This window comes from Gracilinanus agilis, chromosome 2, assembly GCF_016433145.1.
Source record: "Gracilinanus agilis isolate LMUSP501 chromosome 2, AgileGrace, whole genome shotgun sequence".
Classification (NCBI taxonomy): domain Eukaryota; kingdom Metazoa; phylum Chordata; class Mammalia; order Didelphimorphia; family Didelphidae; genus Gracilinanus; species Gracilinanus agilis.
Genome location: NC_058131.1, coordinates 605750721 through 605772601, shown reverse-complemented (window position 1 = coordinate 605772601; position 21881 = coordinate 605750721). Strand labels below are relative to the sequence as shown.

The 21881-nt window shown below is 37.7% G+C and overlaps 2 protein-coding genes across 2 annotated transcripts in view; both read left to right on the top strand.

Annotated features, from left to right (window-relative positions):
- Window positions 1-1088, top strand: part of TMC3 (transmembrane channel like 3) — a 72316-nt gene extending 71228 nt beyond the window's left edge. Inside the window, exon 22 of the mRNA XM_044662515.1 lies at window positions 245-1088. Coding sequence (XP_044518450.1) covers window positions 245-1088 — 844 coding nt within the window. The remainder of the gene's footprint in view (window positions 1-244) is intronic.
- Window positions 1089-7303: 6215 nt separating this feature from the next.
- Window positions 7304-21881, top strand: part of STARD5 (StAR related lipid transfer domain containing 5) — a 19482-nt gene continuing 4904 nt past the window's right edge. The window contains exons 1-5 of the mRNA XM_044662514.1: window positions 7304-7402; window positions 8257-8306; window positions 8728-8860; window positions 19909-20026; window positions 21687-21780. Coding sequence (XP_044518449.1) covers window positions 7304-7402; window positions 8257-8306; window positions 8728-8860; window positions 19909-20026; window positions 21687-21780 — 494 coding nt within the window. The remainder of the gene's footprint in view (window positions 7403-8256; window positions 8307-8727; window positions 8861-19908; window positions 20027-21686; window positions 21781-21881) is intronic.

The window sequence follows — 21881 nt, the reverse complement described above, 5'->3', positions numbered from 1 at the left end:
TCTCTCTCTCTCTCTTTCTTTCTTTCTTCCTTCTTTCCTTTCCTTCTTTCTCTCTCTCTTCCTTCCTTCCTTCTTTTCTTCCTTCTTTTCTTTCTTTCTTTCTTTCTTTCTTTCTTTCTTTCTTTCTTTCTTTCTTTCTTTCTTTCTTTCTTTCTTTTTCTTTCTTTCTTCCTTCCTTCCTTCCTTCCTTCCTTCCTTCCTTCCTTCCTTCCTTCCTTCCTTCCTTCCTTCCTTTGTTTTTAAGGTATCAATATTTTACACATGATAGTGACCTCTGCAAGACCAAGTCCTACACCCCAGTTACTTTCAAGAAACACTTGGAAGATATCCATTCAGATCCTCTCTTTCGAAAAGGCATCCCTCAGGAGAACCCTGATGTGCTTGGAGCAGGAGCCCCAGGGTTTTTAAGAGGGCGAATCCATGCCCCTAGATATTACATTGTTAACGAGAGGGAATCCAGAAGAAAACCTCGTTCTATATCCCGATCACCAAGACACTTTCATAGGGACAACTTGGCTGACTTTGGCGAGCTATATTCTAGAAACAAAAGAGGCTACATGTTATCAAAACCCCACCATGCCCATCCTCCACATTTGAGTGATGAAGAGGAAGAAGAAGTGAGAAGGAATATATTCGGTAGATCTTTTCGTCCAAGATCCCTCTCAGATCTTCATCAGATGCCTCATTTTTACATTGGTGAACAAACAGAGAGCCAAATCTTGGCTGCTGAAGATCTGGCCAGGATGCATTATCAATCTTGGAATGATGGTTTTGAGGTAGACCACTACCAACCAGTTTATTTGTATAAAAAGCCTCAATCATGGAATTTTGACCCAGAACCTCGGTACCCAGAGCATTTTATGAAACCAAAAACCAAACAAAAGATGGAACCATCTTTCACAGAATCTGATTCAGTGTCTGCCTCCAGTAGTGACCAGCAAAATAGCAGCACTGATCAATACATCCAGGTCATTCATAACAAAGACAAGTACCTGAAGTCTACAGGCAAGCTTAGCAGAAAGAAATCCAAATCTAGGCTTGAAATGAGTATTGTAGATACCAATGATTTGGTTTGTTCAAATGTCTAGATGAAATAGATTTATTGTTATCTCAGGAACAGCATAGCACATCATTATGATTCTAGAATTAGGAATGAGAGTGCATATCAGACTTTTTGGGAAAAGAAATTAACCATAAATCACTATGGACCAATGAGAATAAGGTTTGATTTGTGTGGGAGACATACCCATGATTTCTCTAATATACTCATGAATCCCCAATGCTATGAAACTTTTCTGTTCTAGAGCATCAACAACAAAGTTGTATGTGGTGATGTAATGGGTATAAACTGAGATGGATGGATGTTGTTATCCACCATAGGGAACTGGTATAAGTACCACAGTTCTCTTTAGTGAAGTAAGGCAGATTGAGCCTTACCACACTAGGGTCAGAGCACAAACCAGTCTTTCAAACTGCTTGGTATAACAGTAACTGATTTATTAATTAACAAACAGTGAGGAGGGAGGATTTAGAAATGAGGATGTCGTAATTTCTAAGGTCTCTTACTTCCCTCTTCCCTCTACGTCCATTATGAGATGGAGTCTTGGAGATCTTGAAGCTCCCTATTACTCCCTGCTTCTGGCTACATATCCCCAAACCCTCTCTATGCTGCCTGACACTAAAATCCTCTCTTGTTGGTTTATCTGGTTGTTAATAGTTTCTCCAAGTTGAATAAGGATGAACTCAAATTGACTAAGTTCATTCCGGGCTCGACTGGGCCTGAGGCAAACACCTCTACAGTGGACAATCACTATTTAATACACATTGTGTTCTTAAGAGCAGTAGATCATGGTACTTTCTATCTAATTAGGTAAACATTTGGCACCATTTCTGATGTTTGAAGTCAAAGGGGAGTGCCATATAACTCAAAACTGTCCTTCCAACTTATTTTGCCTTGAAAAGGGTAAAGTCACTGCCATGTAGGGGCTGGGTTTGGGGTCCTCCATCTGTATAGCTATAACTAGTTGCTCATCCTGAAAAAGAATAATAAAGTCCTATGTTTATTATTACATTGTCTTTTAAGAAGCAAAAATTTCCCATGCAATTAAAATAACCTGTAAATAATTTTTGTTTCTTATAAGCATGGCTTCTTAACTCTGTGTCTGTGTGTGTATGTTTGCATGTTGTGGACTCTTTTTGCAATGAGGCAATAAACATTTATTAACCACTATTGTCAGGCACTGATTTAAGTTCTGGCAATTTGGTAATTAACCCTATGGCTTTCTTCACAGAATAGGTTTTATTTTATTTTGTTAGAATAATGTTTATAAAAGCATAAAATAAAATTCAGAGGATCACAAATAAAACTAATTACATTAAAATTAAGTTTTCAAAATATTTTAAAACATTCATGATCCCTGAGTTCAAAACTCATGCTTTAAAGTGAAGCACTTTGTGTGGGGTGACAGGAACCACCCAAGTGTACAATCACATGACCTGGTAGCCAAAAATGATAATGTGTATTCTCAGAAAATGTTAATAGAAACACAGTACCAATTTCAAACTTTCAAAAAACCTTTATTAAGCACCTACTTAGTAGGGATATAAAGTCAAAAGTGAAACAGTGCCTGCGTTAACAGCACTTACATTGTAATAGAGAAGATTCCATGAACACACACAAGTGGGTACAAAATATACAAAGCAAAAACAGTTACTTTAGCAGATGTTGGGGGAGCACTGATAGCTAGAGGAACCAAGAAAGACTTCATGCAGAAGGCTGTTCTTGAGCTAAATCCTAAAAGAAACAAAGGATTCCAAGAGGTGGAGGTGAGGAAAAAGAGCAATCTAGGAATGGGAGACAACCAAGACAAAGGATCAGAAATAGGAAATGGATTAGTATCTGTGAAGAATGATAAGAAAATCAGTATAACAGTAATAACAATAAAGTTAATAATAATGGTGATAATAATAGCTAGTGATTGTGTAGTGCTTTAAGGTCTATAATGCACTTTATATATCTTTCTCCTGTGGTCCTCAAAAAACCTTATGAGACAAGTACTATTATTTATTACCCTAATTTTAAAGATAAGGAAATTGAGATGAAGAAAGCTTAAGTGGTTTGCCCTGGATGACATAGCTAGTAAGCACATGAGGGGAATTGGAATTCAAGTCTCCTTTTAATCCAAATGTGGCACTCTACTATGACAACTTGCTGATCCATTTTGATTGTAGTGTAGGATGTATAGAGGAGTTTATATTTGATCCTAGAGATAATAAGGACTTGCTAGTTTAGTAAGGCATGGTCAAACTTGCATTTTAAGAAAAAATTACTTTGATAGCTCTGTAGAGGATGAAATAGAATAAGAGAGCCTTGGGTTAGAAAGAGTGATTCAGAGGCTATTGAAATGATCCAGATCAGAAGTGAAGTCTGTCTAAATTAGAGTGATGGCTGTGTGGGTGGAGAGAAGAGGAAATGAACACACATATACACAGGCATACACGTCTTGTGGCTTTTAGTCATTTTTCAGTCATTTCCAATTCTTCATGATCCCACTTGGGGTTTTCTTGGCAAAGATTTTGGTTACTTTCTCCAGGTCATTTTAAAGATAAGGAAACTAAGGCAAACAGGGTTAAGTGACTTGCTCAGAGTCACACAAGTATCAGAGGCTTGATTTGAACTCAGGTCTTCCTGAATTCAGACCCAACACTCTATCCATTTGGCCCCCTACCTGCCCCACATACATACTATAATAATTGAGATAGGGAAAGTTTCTTTCCATGTTTGATCAGCCCTTGTAGAAACTCCTTCTGTTTTAAGAGGTGATGGATTTGAACATGAGAAGCAGACAGAGTTCCTAAGCTAAGGTAGATGATCCTCAAAGTCCTTTTAACATTAACATTTTATGACATCCTGTAGGGAAATTTAGGTGCACATATCTGTCACCCCGTCTCCTTACTTAATAAACTCTACAGCCCCTATCACATACAGGATTAAATATGAAATTCTTGGTCTGGCATCCAAAACCTTAAAACCTGACCTCCTCCTACCTTTGCAGTCTCCTTATACCTTTATCCCTCCAGACCGCATACTCTTCAATCCAGTGACATTGACTTCCTTGCTGATCCTCACACATGACACTCCATCTCCCCAACTCCATGCATCTTCACTGCCTGTCTTCCAAGTCTGGAATTATCTCCCTCCTTATCTTTACCTACTAGCTTTTCTGACTTCCTTCAAGTTCCTGCTAAAAGTTCACCTTCTCTAAGGAGTATTCCCTAATCCTCCTTATTTCTAATGCCTTTCTTCTATTGATTATTTCTAATTTATTCAGTATGTAGCTTGGTCATCCATCATTGTTGCTATATAGTCTCCCTCATTAGACTCAGAGCTCCTTGACAGAAGAGACTTTTTCAACTCTCTTATTACCCCCATTGCTTAGCATAGTCCCAGGCACATAGGAAAAGTCAAATAAATGTTTATTGACTGACTGACAAGATATAAAGAAAAGTCATGAAGCTTAGAATCATAGTCATAGAAGCATAGAATCACAAAATGTCAATTGGAGGGGACTTTAGAGGTCATAGATGAACTTCCCCTCTATGAGATTTTCATACACACACCACTCTCCAAAGTGGTTTCTTGTAACTTCTATCAGTTGATCCTAGCTTTATGTTCTAGAGTCACATAAAGTTTAAAGTCACTTTTAAATAAATATAATCACATGGTTATATGGTTTTAAGATGAAAAGATCAAGACCAAGGGACTAGCCTTAGAACTGGAAAGTCAGAGATATTTAAAAAGTATCTAATCCAGCCCTAGGTCTCAACTCCCCAGCCAATGCTTCTTTATTGCATTACATATAGTCTTTATTTCCCTTGTGTGTCAACATTGTTATGGTAATAAACTGGAAGAAATATAAAGAATGGAGAAGGAGCAGGGAGCCCAAAGGTCACCAAACAAGATAGGACCCTATTATAATAAGTCAAATGATGAGAGCCTGGATTGGGAGGGTAATCAATGAAACAGGGAGAAAAGGAAAGCAACACCTGAAATAACTAGTTCAATGAGCCTGAGATTTTTCCCCACATCTATGGGAAGGGATGTATTTCCTCCCTCTGACAGAACATTGGTCCCTATCACTACCACCCAGCCCTAAAGCAACTGAATCTGTCCCAGGTTCTATAATTCTTAAATGTAGTGCTAATAGATAGTAGAACTATTTTGAAGGATAAATCCACATAGACTGGTGAATAATTAGATGAAAATCATGCAGAAAAATGGGAAAGAAGTAGTCAGAATCACATAGATTTTGAGTCAAAATGACTGCTAGTATCACTGAAAATGGAAGAACATACCAAAATGGTAGTCACATGGAATGAACACTAGATCTCTTAAGACAGGGAGCTGGAGCTATAATGAGGAATTGTTTCATTTATTGTTTTTCATCAGTATGAACTAGCACTAGCACATAGTAGGAGCTAAATAAATTCTTGTTGGTTGCTTGAATCATATTTTTGAAACACATAAGTGATAAATGAATATGTATTCTGCGAGTGTTAGAACCAAGAGAAATAGATCAGTATGAAAAATGGAAAGTATCAGTTTAAACAAGAAACAAATATTATTAGAAGAATACTCATATTTGAGAAATGAGAAAGAGCCTTCAAAGGAAATGGAGACCTAATTAAAAAGCTGGTAGGAGACAGAAGCACCAGAATATGATCAGAGCAACCAAGTGAGAATTTTAATTATGAAGGGGTGATATAGACTGCCAAATGCTACAGAACTTTTAAGAATCATGTTGTCTGAAAGAAAGCTCTATAGTTTGTTAAGGACTTCACTGATAACCTGGAAGGATTAGGACATAAATCAAGTGGAAAAGGGTTAAGGTGGAAGTAGGTGATGAGGAAATGGAAACTACTGATTTGGAGAACCTGGCAATTAAAGGAAGAAGAATATAGGGGTAGCCGAGAGCTAAAGTAAAGAGGGTAATTTCCACTCCTTCTCCCTAATATTGGGAGATTATCTTGTACCAAAGTCTTCCTAAAATGCCTTATCTTGATTTTGAGATAACTCTGCAGAGTCTAAGAATATAACACCTGGAAAAACATTCTTCTAGATTCTACCTAATTACAACTGCTTAGTACTATCCAGCATATGTGTTTTATAGTAAGAGAAACAGCCTCAAAAGAATTAGCTGTTTTTTTGTTTTGTCACAGAAACTCTTAAAAAAAAAAAAAAAAAAAAAACCTCTCCTCACGTGTTAGCTATGGGAAAAGTGCCCATAGGGCACTTCCATAAGGAAGAAGCCTAGAAGTACTAAACAGATTCTTGAGGTAGGAAGTAAAAAAATGTCCAGCTTGAAGAAGCCTTTAAAATCATCTAGTCCTGGAGTTCTTTGCTATTTTTTTGTGACACCATATTCTAGTATCTCTGGCAACCTGGAGAAGGCTAGGGACTACTTCCCAGAAACGCTGATTTTTGTTTGTTTTTTTAATAGAAGGAAATGCTAAATTTCAGTTAATAGTTTTGCGTTGTTTTTTTGTTTTTGTTTTTGTTTTTTTTAATAAAGACGCAATTTTTTTTTCTCCACCCAAGTTCATCGATCTGCTGAAATTTTGCCCAGTGATCCGAGGGTAAGAAACCCTAATTTAATCGGCAACTTGCTCAAGGGCACAAGGGCCTCCAGGGAGTTCAGCAGGGACAAGGTCCAGAGAGCAGGCTATTTTTTTACAAAAAAGGGACTCTTCACCTGAGATTTCTAATGAGTTCAAATGATGATCTATTCATTATAAGGAGAAAGTGTTTGCTGAGGTCAGGTGAGAGTAGCACAGAGGAAAATCAGACCTTCTCTTCCTCTCTTCCAGGTAGGGAAAGGTAGATGATGGAGGAGACCTACACCTCTAGCCTGCCCAGCAAGACCCTAGATCAGTTTAGTTCCCTCCAACAAGTCAGTGGACCCGGGATTCGCCCCGCCTATCTCGCCACGGGCGTCTCCGGACTTCTACCAACCAGGACCGCACCGCAGGGCTCCTTCCCGGAGCCAGAAGATGCGTGGGCGGAGCTGGACTCCACGAAAACCAGAGGCCAGGAAGCAAAAAACGAAAACCAGATGTCATTGGACAGACCGTGAAGCCTTGCCTTCACAGGTCAGACGAGGAGTAGGAGGGACGGTCCCCGTGAATGGAGAGTTTCGGTCCAATCAGTGGGGCGGGGGTGGGGTCTGGGTCCGACTCCTCCCTATCTGGTGGGGACAGTCCGCTGCTGGTGTACCTGAGGCGGTAACTCACTTCTCTTTTCGCTATGGACCCAGCTCAGGCAGCCGAGCTGTCCGCGACAGTGGCCGAGAAGATTCTGCTCTACCGAAAGGATGAGAGCGGGTGGAAGACGTGTCGGAGCGGCGTGAGTGATGGGGCCCCTGGAAGTGGCGGGGGTAGGGTGGAATTTAGGGATGGAACCCTGGCACCTCTACCCACATCCCCGAGCACTTGGGTTCTTGTCTTTTTCTCCTGCAAGCACCTTTTTTTTTTCTTCTTCCCAGATTGGCCCAAGACAACCTCCCTTTAGATCCACGCCTCCTTGGGGGACAAAATGTTCTGGGCGCTTTCTCACCAGCTCCCCATTTCTTACCCCTCCTCTTTTCCTGGCTTTTACCCTCATCTCCCTGGCTTAGTCTTAACTCTAGCCTTCTCTCCTTCCACCCATAGCAAAGGATCTTCCTTTATTCAGCCCAGACTTTCTCCCCAGCTATACTATGGTGCCTCTATACCCTCGATAATCTCATAAGCCTTCCACCCACCTGGCGCCCCTTACTCGGTCACACAATCACTGCCTCTCTGGGTCCCTCCATTCCTGACAGTTTGCCAGAGTTCTGATATCCTCTCTCCACCAACAAAACTCGAAACTGTTTAGAAGAATCGAGCTAAAAATCTAGAACACCCACATAAAGGATAATTTTGTTTTCAGAAGCCATAAACAGAAATTTTCATTTAACAAATCTTAATGAATCATTTACAATGAACTAGGCACGGGAGATGTAAAGATAGGTTACAACTTGTTTCTCTGCTTGGGTGTTAAGTAAACTGTTTCACTTCCTTGAAAATCTGTTTAGAGGTTCTAAATTGTCTAAAGGCATCTTTTGGCTTGCGGGGAAAGCACCTGAGAGTTTGGTGGGATTTGAAAAGTTCCAGTGATCTTTTAAGTCAGATTAAGACTTCCTTCTCAAGTGTTTTTCTGTTCCCCAATAATTTTAACAGAATGAAGTTACAGTTTCTTGGAGGCCTTCTTCGGAGTTTCCTGGGAACCTGTAAGTCAATGTATTTCTTTTAATCATAGAAGATGCTGAATCTTCCTTGCCAAAATATTGCACACTTATTAAATGCCATAGTATAGTATGAGGGACCCTTGAGGTCAGTTCATGAGTTGTTTCCCCCTCCTTTCCCCGTCCCCAAATGTTCTCTTATTTTGAAACAACTTATTTTCATCAAATCACATTCAAATGTGTAGACACATATATACCAGTATAGGAGGAGGTGGACTGACGTGCTTTTTTGTTTCCTCTCCTGGAGTTACTCGGTGATTCATTAATTTAAAGAAGCATTTATTAAGTGCCTACTATGGAAACAGTATTGGGAGTGTAAAAACAAAAGAGTAGAACAACAAAAAAATTAGATTCTCCAGAGATGAGCTTTAATTCCTCTGTACTAATTTCTCCACCCCCACCATAGGTACAAAGGCGAAGGAATAATATATGACACCCTTGATCGGGTGTGGAAATTCTTAGATCCAGCAAGAAATGCACTTCGGGTAAAATGGGATCAGAATGTGAAGGACTTTCAAATTCTAGAAGTAATCAAAGATGTAAGTCACCTCAAATGTTGCGATATAATATTAATGAATGATAATCACTATGTACAGTGACAGAGGGTCAGCTTTGGAGTTAAGAAGACCTGGGTTCACATCCTGTCTCTGACATGTCTTTCTGACTATGGACAAGTCACTTAACCTCTTAATTCCACAGGCATCTTTCTAAAACTCTTAAATTGTAGATAAGTTGCCAATTTGCATCATTGAAGGAGATTTTCACACCAGGATTTCCTCAGAGAGATGAGGTCCAGACCATATAATAATTTAAAATAATTATTACCTCTTTAGATAGTGACTATACCATATCATGGCAGTCATTCAGAAGGAAGCACTATGTAGTAAAAATATATATTGAATTAGGAGTCAGAGGACCTGCTTTTGAGTCTTGTCTCTGCCATTTATTAACTGTGTGGTACTGGTGAAGTCACTTACTTCTCTAGGTTTCAATTTTATCATCTGTATAATGAATGGCTAGCTTGGTTGATCCCTAAGATTCCTTTCAGCTCTAACATTCCATGGCTATTCACTCTTTGAATACAAAAACTATGTTCATATAATGCCTTTATAAGCAGAGACTGACCATGGGATGAAATCATGAAACCATAAAGTGTTATTCATAGCATTAGCCTTTAGACCTGGAAGATCCCTCAGAGATCATCTAGTTCAAGTGTTCTTAATTTTTTTTTTTTTTTTATGTCTTGGACCCCTTTGGCAGTGTAGACTCCTTTACAGAATGCTGTTTTTAAATAATTGGATGAAGTGCTGAATTTCATTTGGAGTTTAGTAAAAATTGAATGTAACTTTCTTTTCCCTTTTAAGTTCACCAGCCTCCTGAAATCTCTCCATAGTCCCCAGCTAAGAACCATGATCTAGCTCTGTTCTCTCAGTTTCCTTATGTGTAAAATGAGTGGGTTGAGTTAAGTAATATCTGAAGCCCTTTCCAGCTCTTACATTTGATTTTGTCTGGTTTGCCCAAGCTTCTATTCTTCCTTGATGAATGGGTGCAGAAATAAAAGGGAGCAAGGAAGAATCATAGTGGGAACACTCATGAGTCATTCAAACTTTTACTGTATTTCTGTAATACCCTCTACCTCCAGACTTTCCTCCTCAGCAAGACAAAGGTACAATCCTAAGTAACTAAGTAACTAGTCTGCTGTTTCCTGGAAGAATAATTTCACCTGGAATGATATGACTGCTGACTTTGTCTCCACTCCCTCACTTGCTTCTTGTGCATTCTAATATAGCTAGTTCAGCAGATTTCCTTAGTCTTTTTATTTACCATTTTTTCTCTTGACTCATATGTTTGCATTTCACAATCTTTTTTCAGCTGCAACTTTTCCATCAGGAGTGTTTAAAAGTCTAGAGAACGGGGGCAGCTGGGTAGCTCAGTGGAGTGAGAGTCAGGCCTAGAGACAGGAGGTCCTAGGTTCAAACCTGGCCTCAGCCACTTCCCAGCTGTGTGACCCTGGGCAAGTCACTTGACCCCCATTGCCCACCCTTACCAATCTTCCACCTATGAGACAATACACCGAAGTACAAGGGCTTAAAAAAAAAAGTCTAGAGAACTGATGATGAAATGTAGTATCTACTCTCTGACAGAGAAATGATAAATTTAGGATGTAGAATGAGATTTGTATATTTTTGAATGCATCTGAAAAGAGAATTGATTTTGCTTGACTATGCATATTTGTTTTAGGGAAATTTTGGAAATTTTTCTTTTCTCTCTTTTAATGGATTTGGGAAAATGGAAGGAAGTGAACATAGATTTCTGTTAATAAAAACAATTTTTTAAAAATAGAGAAGTTGCAGGGTCTTTAGAGATGTGGACTATTGCATGTAGTTTCAGATGAGACATCATTTTTCAGTCATTTTTAGTTCTTTCCAACTACTCTTCATGAGCCCATTTGAAGCGTTCTTGTCAAAGATACTAGAATAGTTTGCCATTTCCTTTTCTAATTCATTTTACAGAAGAGGAAACTGAGGCAAAAATGGGTTAACTGATTTGCACAGGGTCAAATAGCTAGTAAGTTCTTGAGGCCAGATTTGAACTCAGATCTTCTGGATTCTAGGCATGAGTACTATACAATTTAGCTAACTACTATATATATATATATCACTTAAACTACTGTGTTTTGTGGGATTTGAACATAACAGTGTTTTTGAGTACTACATAAAGCAATTTCCCTGGATTGGGTTCCTACTTAGTGACATCACCCTTTGGCCTGGTTTCCCCCTGGACTGCCTTTACAGCCTCAAGGGAGATCACTTAAGTCTTTTGTACTTCATTTCTATGTAAAGCCATGGTGCCTTTCTTATCTTAAGTATTAGGAGGAATAACTGATTCAGTTGGGAAAAGTAGCTCTTGTATATATAATAATAATAACAAATATATTTATATAGTTATGGTTTACAAAGTACTTTATGTATTAACTCATTTGTTCTTCATAACAATTCTATGTTATTATTCCCAACTTACAGATGAAGAAATTGAAACAAGTTACATGACTTGCCCAAGGTCATATAGCTAACAAGTGTCCAAGACAGGAATTAACTTGATCTTTCTACCTCTTATTCTTTTATTCTATCTTCTGGGTCACCTCACCATTTTGAATAAACTTGACTTCATTTTATGTATCCTCTTTTCACATGTTGTGTCCTTATTGACAAAAGGGTGGGGAGAAATTGATTTTTTAATCAGAAAATTAAATGTTTTGTGAAGAACTTTATGATCCTAAGACATTAATATCACAAGAATGAAATCATCGGTCCATACTACATCATAACTTAAAACAAATTATTACCTCTTTAGATAGTGATTATGCTACATTATAGTGGTCAGTCAGAAGAAGGAAGCACCATGTAGTGAAAAGTAAATTGAATTAGGAGTCAGAAGACCTACTTTGGAGTCTTGTCTCTGCCATGTATTAGCTGTGTGATCCTGGTGAAGTCATTTACTTCACTAGGTCTCAATAATAGCTTGTATAAAATAATACTGCTGTGTTCACTTAATCAAGTGATTAATTCTAAGAGCATTAAATCTTTTTATCATAAAATCACAGAATTTTAGAGCTGGACCTTGGAAATCTAGACTGTGCTAGGATTTGGGAACCCTTGATTTGAGTTTGGGTCTGCATAGAAAAGGACAAATCACTTCATCTTTCTGGTTCCTCATTTGTAAAATGAGAAAGCACCAGATTTGGAGTTAGAGAACTGAATTTGAGACCCAGCTCTGCCAAATTACCTGTGTGACCTTTTATCTTTCTGTATCTCACTCAGTTTGCTAATGAGGGGGTTAGATTTGAAGACCTCTAAGGTCCCTTCTAAGTCTTAATCTATGATTCTAAGATTTTGTGACTCAGTTATCTCAAAAGTCATTGAATGATAGATTTGGAGGTAGAAAGGATTTCAGAGTCATTGAATATAATGTCTTCATTTTACAAATGAGGAAACTAAGGCAAGTGACTTACTGAGGGTCACACAGCTAGTGAGTGGAGAGTCAGGATTCAAACTTGGGTCTTTCTGATTCCAAGTTCAATGTGCTATCTATTCAACCCACTTGCTACATCCTTGTGCCATAACTTCCATCTAAGAAAGTCAGAAATTCTATAGTTACTTAGTTCTACTTCCTCCTCTTACAGATGAGAAAATGACTTATTTTGTTAAAGGTCACACAGCCAGTCTATGAAAGGGACTAGATTCCAGGTGTCCTGAGTAACTGTCACAATGATTTTTATACCTAATTTTGCCTAAACAGCAAGCAGTGTATAATTTAAGCAAAATATTTCATCATATCCATAGAGGATTTCAAATTCACTTATTCTAAAGCCCAAGGAAATCTGGGATGGCAAATAGGTAAATAGATTTAGATTATAGATATACTTATAAAGATAGATACATACATAGTAACAAGCTTTTATAATGCTTTACAATTTGCAGATTGCTTTAAAAATATTATCTTCTTATCACCACAAAAACCCTGGGAGGTAGATATTAGTATTATTCTTATTTTACAGATGAAAAACTGAAGACAGTTAAAGTTGTGACTTTCCCAGGGTTACACAGTTAGTAAGTGATTGAGGTCAAATTTGAACTCAGATCTTCCTGACTATACAGCATTCTATCCAATGTATCTCCTCACTCTCTAGGTATGCTAGGTTTCACTGAAATAGAATTAAGATATGATTACTTTAAAAGTTATCCCCTTAAAAGTATGTCACCCCATCTTGAATAACAGGGCTGATCAAAAGCTGATGGGATCAAACAGTGGGAGCTTTAAATTATAGAGAAATAGTGGAGTGAGTGAAAGATGATTGAAAGACCATGTACTGGATACTGGGACTGTGATCATAGGTGCCTCACTTGTCCTTCCTGATCCTTAGTTTTATCTTCTGTAAAAATTAATATAATAGTACTTGCACCTTTCTTAGCCTTACCCAAAAATCAGTGATTTTGAGTAAAATTATATGTGAAAGAAAAAAATACTCTATATTTAGGCACTGTCTATTAGAAACAATTTTATTTCATCTTGATTTATTTATATCCAAGCCATGTATAACTTAGAAAGATAAATTTCCAAAATGGCTTAGTCTCCCATGCCCTAAGACAAGAATCTGTAAAAGATTTCAGGGAACAATTTATAGGAATCTTAAATAAGAAAAGATAGTCTGGGTTAACCAACAACTACCCATAGGAAATCCATAAGGATTCTTCCAGAAATCTCAGTGGAGAATGTAACTGAATAGGAAGCTAAACAAGTGGGTTCCTCCTCCTCTCTTGAAGGACATTTTCTCTGTGTTCGGGGTCAGTTTCAGTTGCTTCAGGGTTGGAGAAGGGAAAGATCTTATCCAAAACATGGTTAAATCTCTTTATCAACCCTTATCTGTTTCTCTAAGAAAGGTCTTTTTGTCTTTAACCCATGGCCTTCTTTCACCTTTTGAAGGAATTCTACCTGGAATCTGAAAAGTACTTTCAAAAATATTTTATTTTTTTTCCCCAACTACAGGAAAAAATATTTTTTAACATTTTTTTTAATTTTTTAGTTCAAAATTCTCCTTTCTCCTCTTCACTGAGATGGCAAGCACTTTGATATAGGTTATACTTGTGCAGTCATGCATAACATATTTCACAGTAATGTTGCAAAAAGACCAAAAAAAAAAAAGAGAAAGAAAACATTATAAAGTATGCTTCAATTGGAATTCATACTCCATCAATTCTTTCTCAGAAGGTGGATATGATTTTTCATCATAAGCCCTTCAGAATTGTTTTGGATCATTGTATTGCTGAGAATGGCTAAGTCACTCACAGTAGATCATTATGTAATATTGCTATTACTGTGCACAATGTTCTCCTGGTTCCACTTACTTTACTTTGTATCAGTTCATGCAAATCTTCCCAGGTTTTTTTTCTGAAAGTATCCTGCTCATCATTTACTTAAGCACAATAGTATTCCATTTCAATCATGTGAGAACAATTTGTTTAACCTTTCCCCAGGTGATGGTTATTCCCTCCATTTCTAATTTTTGCCACCAAAAAAAAAGAGTTGCCTTTAACATATTTGTGCCTATATTTCCTTTACTTTTTTGCATTTTAAACTTTTGGGTATACAGACCTGATAATGGTATTGCTGGGTAAAAGAGTATGCACAGGAGCCCTTTGGGCATAGTTCCATATTTTTTAACTAGAATGATAGAAGTAGTTCACAATTCCATCCATAGTGGATCAATGTCTCAATTTTCCCACATCCTCTCCAAAATTTATAATTTTTGTTTTCTGTCATATTAGCCAATCTGCTAGGTATGAGGTGGTACCTCAGAGTTGTTTTAATTTGCATTTCTCTAATCAATAGTGATATATAGCATTTTTTTCATGTAACTATAGATAGCTTTGATTATGTGAAAGGGGCAAAATGTGTAAGGGGTAAAAATTTAAAAGGACTAAATTTATCAGAGTGTGGTCACCAAGAGTTAATTAATTCCAAATTATTTTTGGAATTATTTTTTATTTATAAAATAGAGGGAAAGAGTGAAAGTAGAGAAATGAGAAGAGGGCAGAGTAAGAGATCTAGCTTAATGAGCTATGTACTCAAGCCCTGGCTTACTCCAACAGGGCTCCAGTAGCCCTAGCCAGAGGGCCTAAGGGTCAATTAACCCGGGTTTTAACCAAGAGGCCTCCTCCAGATGAGGGACCCCTCCAGAGGCTAGTACCTCCTGGAAAAAGCCAAGGAAAGGAGTCAGCCTTTTTCAATCATCCACCTGGTAGGTCTAAGGAGAAATAGAAAGCAGTCCAAGGTCCTCAGCCAGAGCCCCTCCAGGGTCCAGTTCAAGGTGAAATAGAGCATCACAAGAAGTTCTGGCCACTTTTAGACCATTCCTTTCGTCACTTCCTGTGCCTTCCTCCCACTTTACGTGTACCAATTATAGCTAAAGCTTTGCTTAGGACTGTCCAGAGGACAGTCAGTTGATTTCCTTTTTATTTTAATAACTTTTTTTTTATTTTAAACCCTTAACTTCTGTGTATTGACTTATAGGTGGAAGAGTGGTAAGGGTAGGCAATGGGGGTCAAGTGACTTGCCCAGGGTCACACAGCTGGGAAGTGTCTGAGGCCGGATTTGAACCTAGGACCTCCCGTCTCTAGGCCTGGCTCTCAATCCACTGGGCTACCCAGCTGCCCCCCAGTCAGTTGATTTTGATTCATCACTCACTATAGCACATGTGGGTCACAGACCTCTCCATACTTAAGCATAAATGGGTGTACATGCTTCTAGTGATTAAATCTAAAAATGGGCAAGGTAGAGTTAATCCCATCTTCACAATTACTTCATCTGAAAACTGCCTATTCATATCCTTTGACCATTTATCAATTGGAGAGTGACTTATATTCTTACAAATTTAACTTAGTTCTCTATATATTTAAGAAATGAAGCCTTTATCAAAGAAACTTGCTATAATCTTTTTACAGTTATTGTGCATTATTACTGTGTATCCTATTTTCCCTTTGTTTATCTTTCTTTCTCCTTTCATCCTTTCCATCCTCAAAAAAATGTTTTGCTTTTGATTATTACTTCCCTTAACCCATCCTCCCTTTCATCACTCCCCCATTTTCTTATCCTCTTCCCCTCCTACTTTACTATAGGGTAAGAGAGATCTTTATGCCCAACTGAAGGTGTATGAGTGTATGAGCCAATGCCCATGAACAGAAGGTTCAAGTATTCCCCTCAACCATCCCATGTCTTCCCCTCCATTGAAAAACCACCTTTGTGTCTCTTTTATGCAAGATAATGTACTTCACTCTACCTCTCCCTTCCCTATTCTCTCAATACATTCCTCTTTCTACTACTTAATTTTACTTTTTTAGATATGATACCATCATGTTCAACTCATACCTGTGCCCTCTGTGAATACTCCTTCTAACTTCCCTAATAAAGTTCTTGGGAGTTAGAGGTATTATTTTTCCATGTAGGAATATGAACAGTTCAACCATATTGAATGCCTTAAATTTTTTCTCTTTCCTTTTTATGCCTCTCTTGAGTCTTGTATTTGGACATCAAATTTTCTGTTAAGGTCTGGCCTTTTCATCAGGAATGCTTGAAAGCCCTCTCTTTCATTGAATAACCATTTTTTACGCTAAAGGATTACATTCAGCTTTGTTGCATAGATGATTCTTGGTTGAAATCCTAACTCCTTTGCTTTCTGGAATATCATATTATAAGCCCTATACTCCTTTAATGTAGAAGTTGCTAAATCTTGTGTTATGCTATGACACCACGTTATTTGAATTGTTTCTTTTTGGCTGTTTAAAATATTTTCTCCTTGACCTAGGAGCTCTGGAATTTGGCTATGATATTCCGAAGGGTTGTTGTTTTGATATCTCTTTTGGGAGATAATTGATGTATTCTTTCAGTTTCTATTTTACCTTTAGATTCTAGAATATCAGGGCAGTTTTCCTTGATAATTTCTTGAAAGATGATGTCTAGCCTTTTTTTTTTAATCATGCCTTTCAGATGATTCAATAATTCTTAAATTATTTCTCTTCTATCTCTTTTCTATATCAGTTGTTTTTTTCCACTGAGATAGTTTCTATTTCCTTTTACTTAGTTGTTTTTTTGTATCCCTTTCATTCCTTTCCCCAATTTTTTCTTCTACCTCTCTTATTGAATTTTTTAAATCTTTTTTTGAGCTCTTCCAGAAATTATTTTGGACCTGAGATCAATCCACATTTTTCTTTGAGGTCTTGGATACAGCAATTTTGCCTTTGTTCTCTTCAGCTGAGTTTGTGTTTTGATCTTTCCTGTCCCTGTAGAAATGTTATATGATCTGGTTCCTTTTTAATTGTTTGCTAATTTCTCTAGTTCATTTCTTGACTTATAACCATATTTTAAAGTTGTCTTCTGCTCTGGGGGTAGAAAGCCCCAAGCTTCATGATATTTTGTGCAGCTGTTTTCAGAGCTAATTCTGGGGGATTTTAGTTCTTCTAACATGATCTAATCTAAGGTAAGGTCTGTTTACTAATATTCTGACCATTACTGTGGCCTATGAGTGACCATAAAAACTCTTTTCCACCCTAAAACTGTGACCAGGCTCTCCGGATTCCCTGCAGATGCAAGCTCTGGTGTGCTAGTGTTCCTCCTCACCTAAGGTTATGACCCAGATCCATGTAGGGACAATGCAACAGAGTCCTGCACCCAGTGCCATCAACAGGACCTTTGTATTCACCTTTCAACCAGTTGTTTAACCCTCTTACCCTCTGTGGAGTAAAAGCTCAGGAAATGGCTACTGCTGATTCAGTTGCCCTCCTACCTGCTGCTAGCCTATGGGGTGTGACCTTCTGGTGTCTTGTCTGGACCCCCTGTCCACCTGCACTAGATAGTATTCCATACTGTTCTCTCTTATGACTCACTAAACTATGCCCAAGATTTCTGCCCCAATTCCAGATGCCTTAGCATCCAGGCTGCTGCCCCCTAAGTGCTGAAAAAAAAATGGTTTTTATCAAATAAGACATTCTTGAAGGTGGCAATAATCAAGAATAGGGTCATCTCAGAGAGACAAACCTTTCCTACTGACCTTCTAAATTATCTCAGACAAGAAAATTGTTCCACCCTATTCTTTTATGGGTTCTGCCATTCCAGATTTTTTTTTTTTGAGATATTATTTTAAAGTTATTTAGAGGGGAATTTGAGAAAGCTTAGATAGGTCTCTGCCTTTTCCCTAATCTTATCTCTGCCTCCTGGAAAGACTTTTAGGGGGAAATGTTATCTTAAGATTTTCAGTTTTACTAAACAGATTTTAAATATGATTCCACATTAAAAAAAAAAAAAAACAAAACCACTTGCCATGTACTTGCCAGGCATACCATGCAGGGGATTCTTGTTCCATGAAAAGCTGGACTAGATGATTTCTGACTTTCTGTGATTCCTAATAGGTAATGGTTCTTGAAGTGTAAAGCTAAAGTATAAAGTTTCAGTATCATATTGTACCCTAGTAATGTATTACACTTATAAAGCATGTTTTCTATAAGGATATGAAGGTTTAATGCCATTTACCCGCTCCCTTCATTTCTTCTCTATTTTGTTTCATTTTTTCCCTCTTCCTACCTTTAATTACCATTTAATCCCTCTACCCCACCCCCAAGAAATAAAAGTTGCATTTTCAGGGTGAATAAAACAAAAAGAACTGAAAGGCAATGATATTCAACAATTAACAATCTTCCCCCAGAGATAATAGAGGCTCAGTCGCTTATGGGGGGACATGAGGTCTAGCTCTCAGTAGCCATCTTCTCTTCTGATTCCTCAAGAGAGAATTCTTTGGGTCATTCCCTATAGTTCCCACATTGATGCTACTTCTTGATATTTGTTCTTTTGTAGTTCTTTTTTTTTATTAATTTTTAAATTTTTTGTTACACTGTTATTATTTCCTAAAGCACAGCACCAACCTCATGTTACTCTCTTTCATGATAAAGTGGAAAGAACAATAGAGTCCCAGGACCCAAATTAGGATCCTAGCTCTGCTGCTTATCACCCATGTGACTTTACACTAGTCATTTACCCTCAACTTCTGGGTCTTTTTCATTTTTTTTATGTTTCACAACCTTAATAGAATATATTAACTTTCTGTACAAATTGAATACACCATATATTATTAAGTTACAAATGTGGATTATTTTAAGGTTAAGTTGGAGCACTTTCTACCCTCCTAGTCACAATGTTGATAATGCTATTTAATAGTCATTGGTGACTGAGGATTGGCATCAGATGGACTGAATAACTAGGAAGGGGCATCTGAATCCTATGTGGCAACAAAAGAACAGAATGAATCTACCCACCCTTGAGCACTGAAAAGAAAGCGTGGAGCCAGGAAATGGGATGATGAGAGAACAAAGAGGAGGCCCAACTCCAGAGATCCATAAGCATCCTCTCCTAACTCCAAGGCCCACTCCCCAAAGACCTCAGTCTCCACCCTAAGTCTTCCAGAACCTCCTGCTGGGAGGGACCTAAAAGAACCCCAGCTCCCTGAGTCGGACCACCAAATCTTTTAGTCACGCAAACATGAGTTTTGTTTTGTTTTTTCGTCTGTAAAATGAAGGAGTTGGTCTAAATTTCTGGGGTCAAACCCAAATAGAAACCGGGGACATTAAACCATATCTCTGCAGACCACATATTGATTTAGTTTTAAAATGCAATTTTTAACCTATGTTTTATTATATTTTTATTTATTGTATTAAACATTTCCTAATTACATTTTAATTTGGTTTGAACTGTACTCAGAAGTAGGGAGGGGAGGGAGATACTTGGGAACTTAAATGTAACAAACTAATTAATTAGGAAATAAAATAAAGAAACTTTGATTCTTAAAAGAAAACAAAAAACAAATGTTGTGGGCTGCATTTGGCCCATGGCCCATTTGGTTCATTCCTTTTCTAGATGACTCTAAGGTTTCTTGTAGTTCTAGAACTATTATTCTGTGTTGAAGTATGACTTTAAAAAAAAAAGCATTAAGGAGATTTTCTTATTGAAAAGGAAAGATCAAATTTTTCCTTAAATTTGACAGGATCTCTTCATAACCAGAACAATCACACCATCAGCTGCCATGAAACTCATTTCTCCTAGAGACTTTGTGGACCTGGTACTAGTCAAAAGATATGATGATGGGACTATAACCTCTAATGGTGAGCTATGTCTTTGTGTCTTCTTTTCATTTCAACTTATGTGTGTGTGAATTGATCATCAAATACAGTGATTCTTGAAGAAAGTAGGCTACTTGAACAATATTGGGTTTTGTTGTCTTGGTCCGTACCACCATACAGCCATCTTTAAGTGGGCTCTCAGCACTATCCTATACCAGATGTTTCCATCTTTCTCTTTTTTTCTTTCACCCCTACTCTAACCTATCCCACCCTTCTCTAGGCAGATGATATCTTGTTGTTCTTTTAGGTTACCAAAGAGAGTAAGTCCTCTGGCCTTCCTAGCCCACTCTTTGGCTTAGGTTCTTTGGTAGGAACCCCTTCTCCTAATTGGGGATGGGGAAGGAGGACTCCTGTGAGAGAAATCAGAGCAGAGAATTTTTTTAGGGGGGGGGTTTATTTGTAATTTTAGCCCACAGACTCAGTTTAGTTTAGTCAGTTCTTTAAGTTTATAACCCTGGTAGAGCTGATATTTTTCATGAAGCCAGAAAACAATTGAGATCATTCTGATCCTGGAATTCATTAGAAACTGAGACAAAGTAGATTATAATGAGTGCATGATATAGTATAAACCTTGTAAGGATTTGACCTCCCCCACAAAAAAAAGAAAGCCCTCCCCCCCTCCAGGGGAGGCTTCCTTTCAAAGGCTTTCTTAAAGCAGAGATTATACAAACATTTGGTGGATCTGTTGTAGGGAGGTGGTTTCTTTTTCAGTAATAGATTGAAGTAAGTGTCTTCTGAGGTTTTCTCATCTCTAATATGAGTTGCTTTTATCAAGGATCCAAAGATTTTATTTTAAATATCATTTCATGAGACATTTGGTCATATTGTACTGCAAGGCTCAATGTATATATTTGTTAAAACAAAAACTAGTAAACAAAAATAGTTTTGCTTAATAATAAAAAATGAAAATTTGATTCAGTAGCACAAAATGCTAATTTAGAGACTTTGCTACAATAAAGAACCTCTTATACTTATGACAATGGCAGTTATTTTGTTGGAAAGTACTGGAGGTGATGGCCTGGGAAAGCACTAATAGGTTGAGGGATTAAAGGTCGTGGCGAAGACAAATAATAGGTTTAAGAGGAATAAAGTATAGAGAAAAATGGAATGATAGGAGATTATTATCAAATAAAGGCATTTAGACTTCTTATCATGGAAGCTGAACAATTCTGGGGGATAGCAAGAGCACAGAGTTTCAGTCCCCAGCTCTGTCCCCTTACTCCCTGCATGACTTTGGTCACTTCCTAATTCTGGGCCCAAGTTTCCTCAGCTGGAAGATGAAGGAGTTGGACTAGGGATTTTCAAGTCCCCTTTTAGTTCTACTTCCTCCTATATATATAGAAGATCTCTCTAAGAGTTCTCCCAGCTCTAAGAATCTTTGCTTCTGGATGCATTATAGGAATCTGAGATATTAACAGATAAAAGTCTTCAAAATTCTCATTATCTTTCTTCTTCTTGTACTTGTATCCTGAAATTCCTATTCTGTGTCATACTGCTTACCTTGATGCAGATTAATTCTGGTCAACCTGTTTTGTTCCTGCTTGCTTGATCCTTGCCTGTGGCATCCTATATGTTAAATATACTCAGTGACCTGTATATTGAATCAGGTGCAGTGACTAGCCTTCTCTACTTTGTTTTCTAGCTACCAATGTGGAATATCTGCCTTGTCCTCCTCAATCAGGTTATGTAAGAGGGTTTAATCATCCCTGTGGTTGCTTTTGTGAACCTGTTCCAGGGTAAGAACAAATCTATTGTCTTTTATGCATAAAATAACCACCAATTTCATACACACACACACACACACACACACACACATATATATATATATATATATATA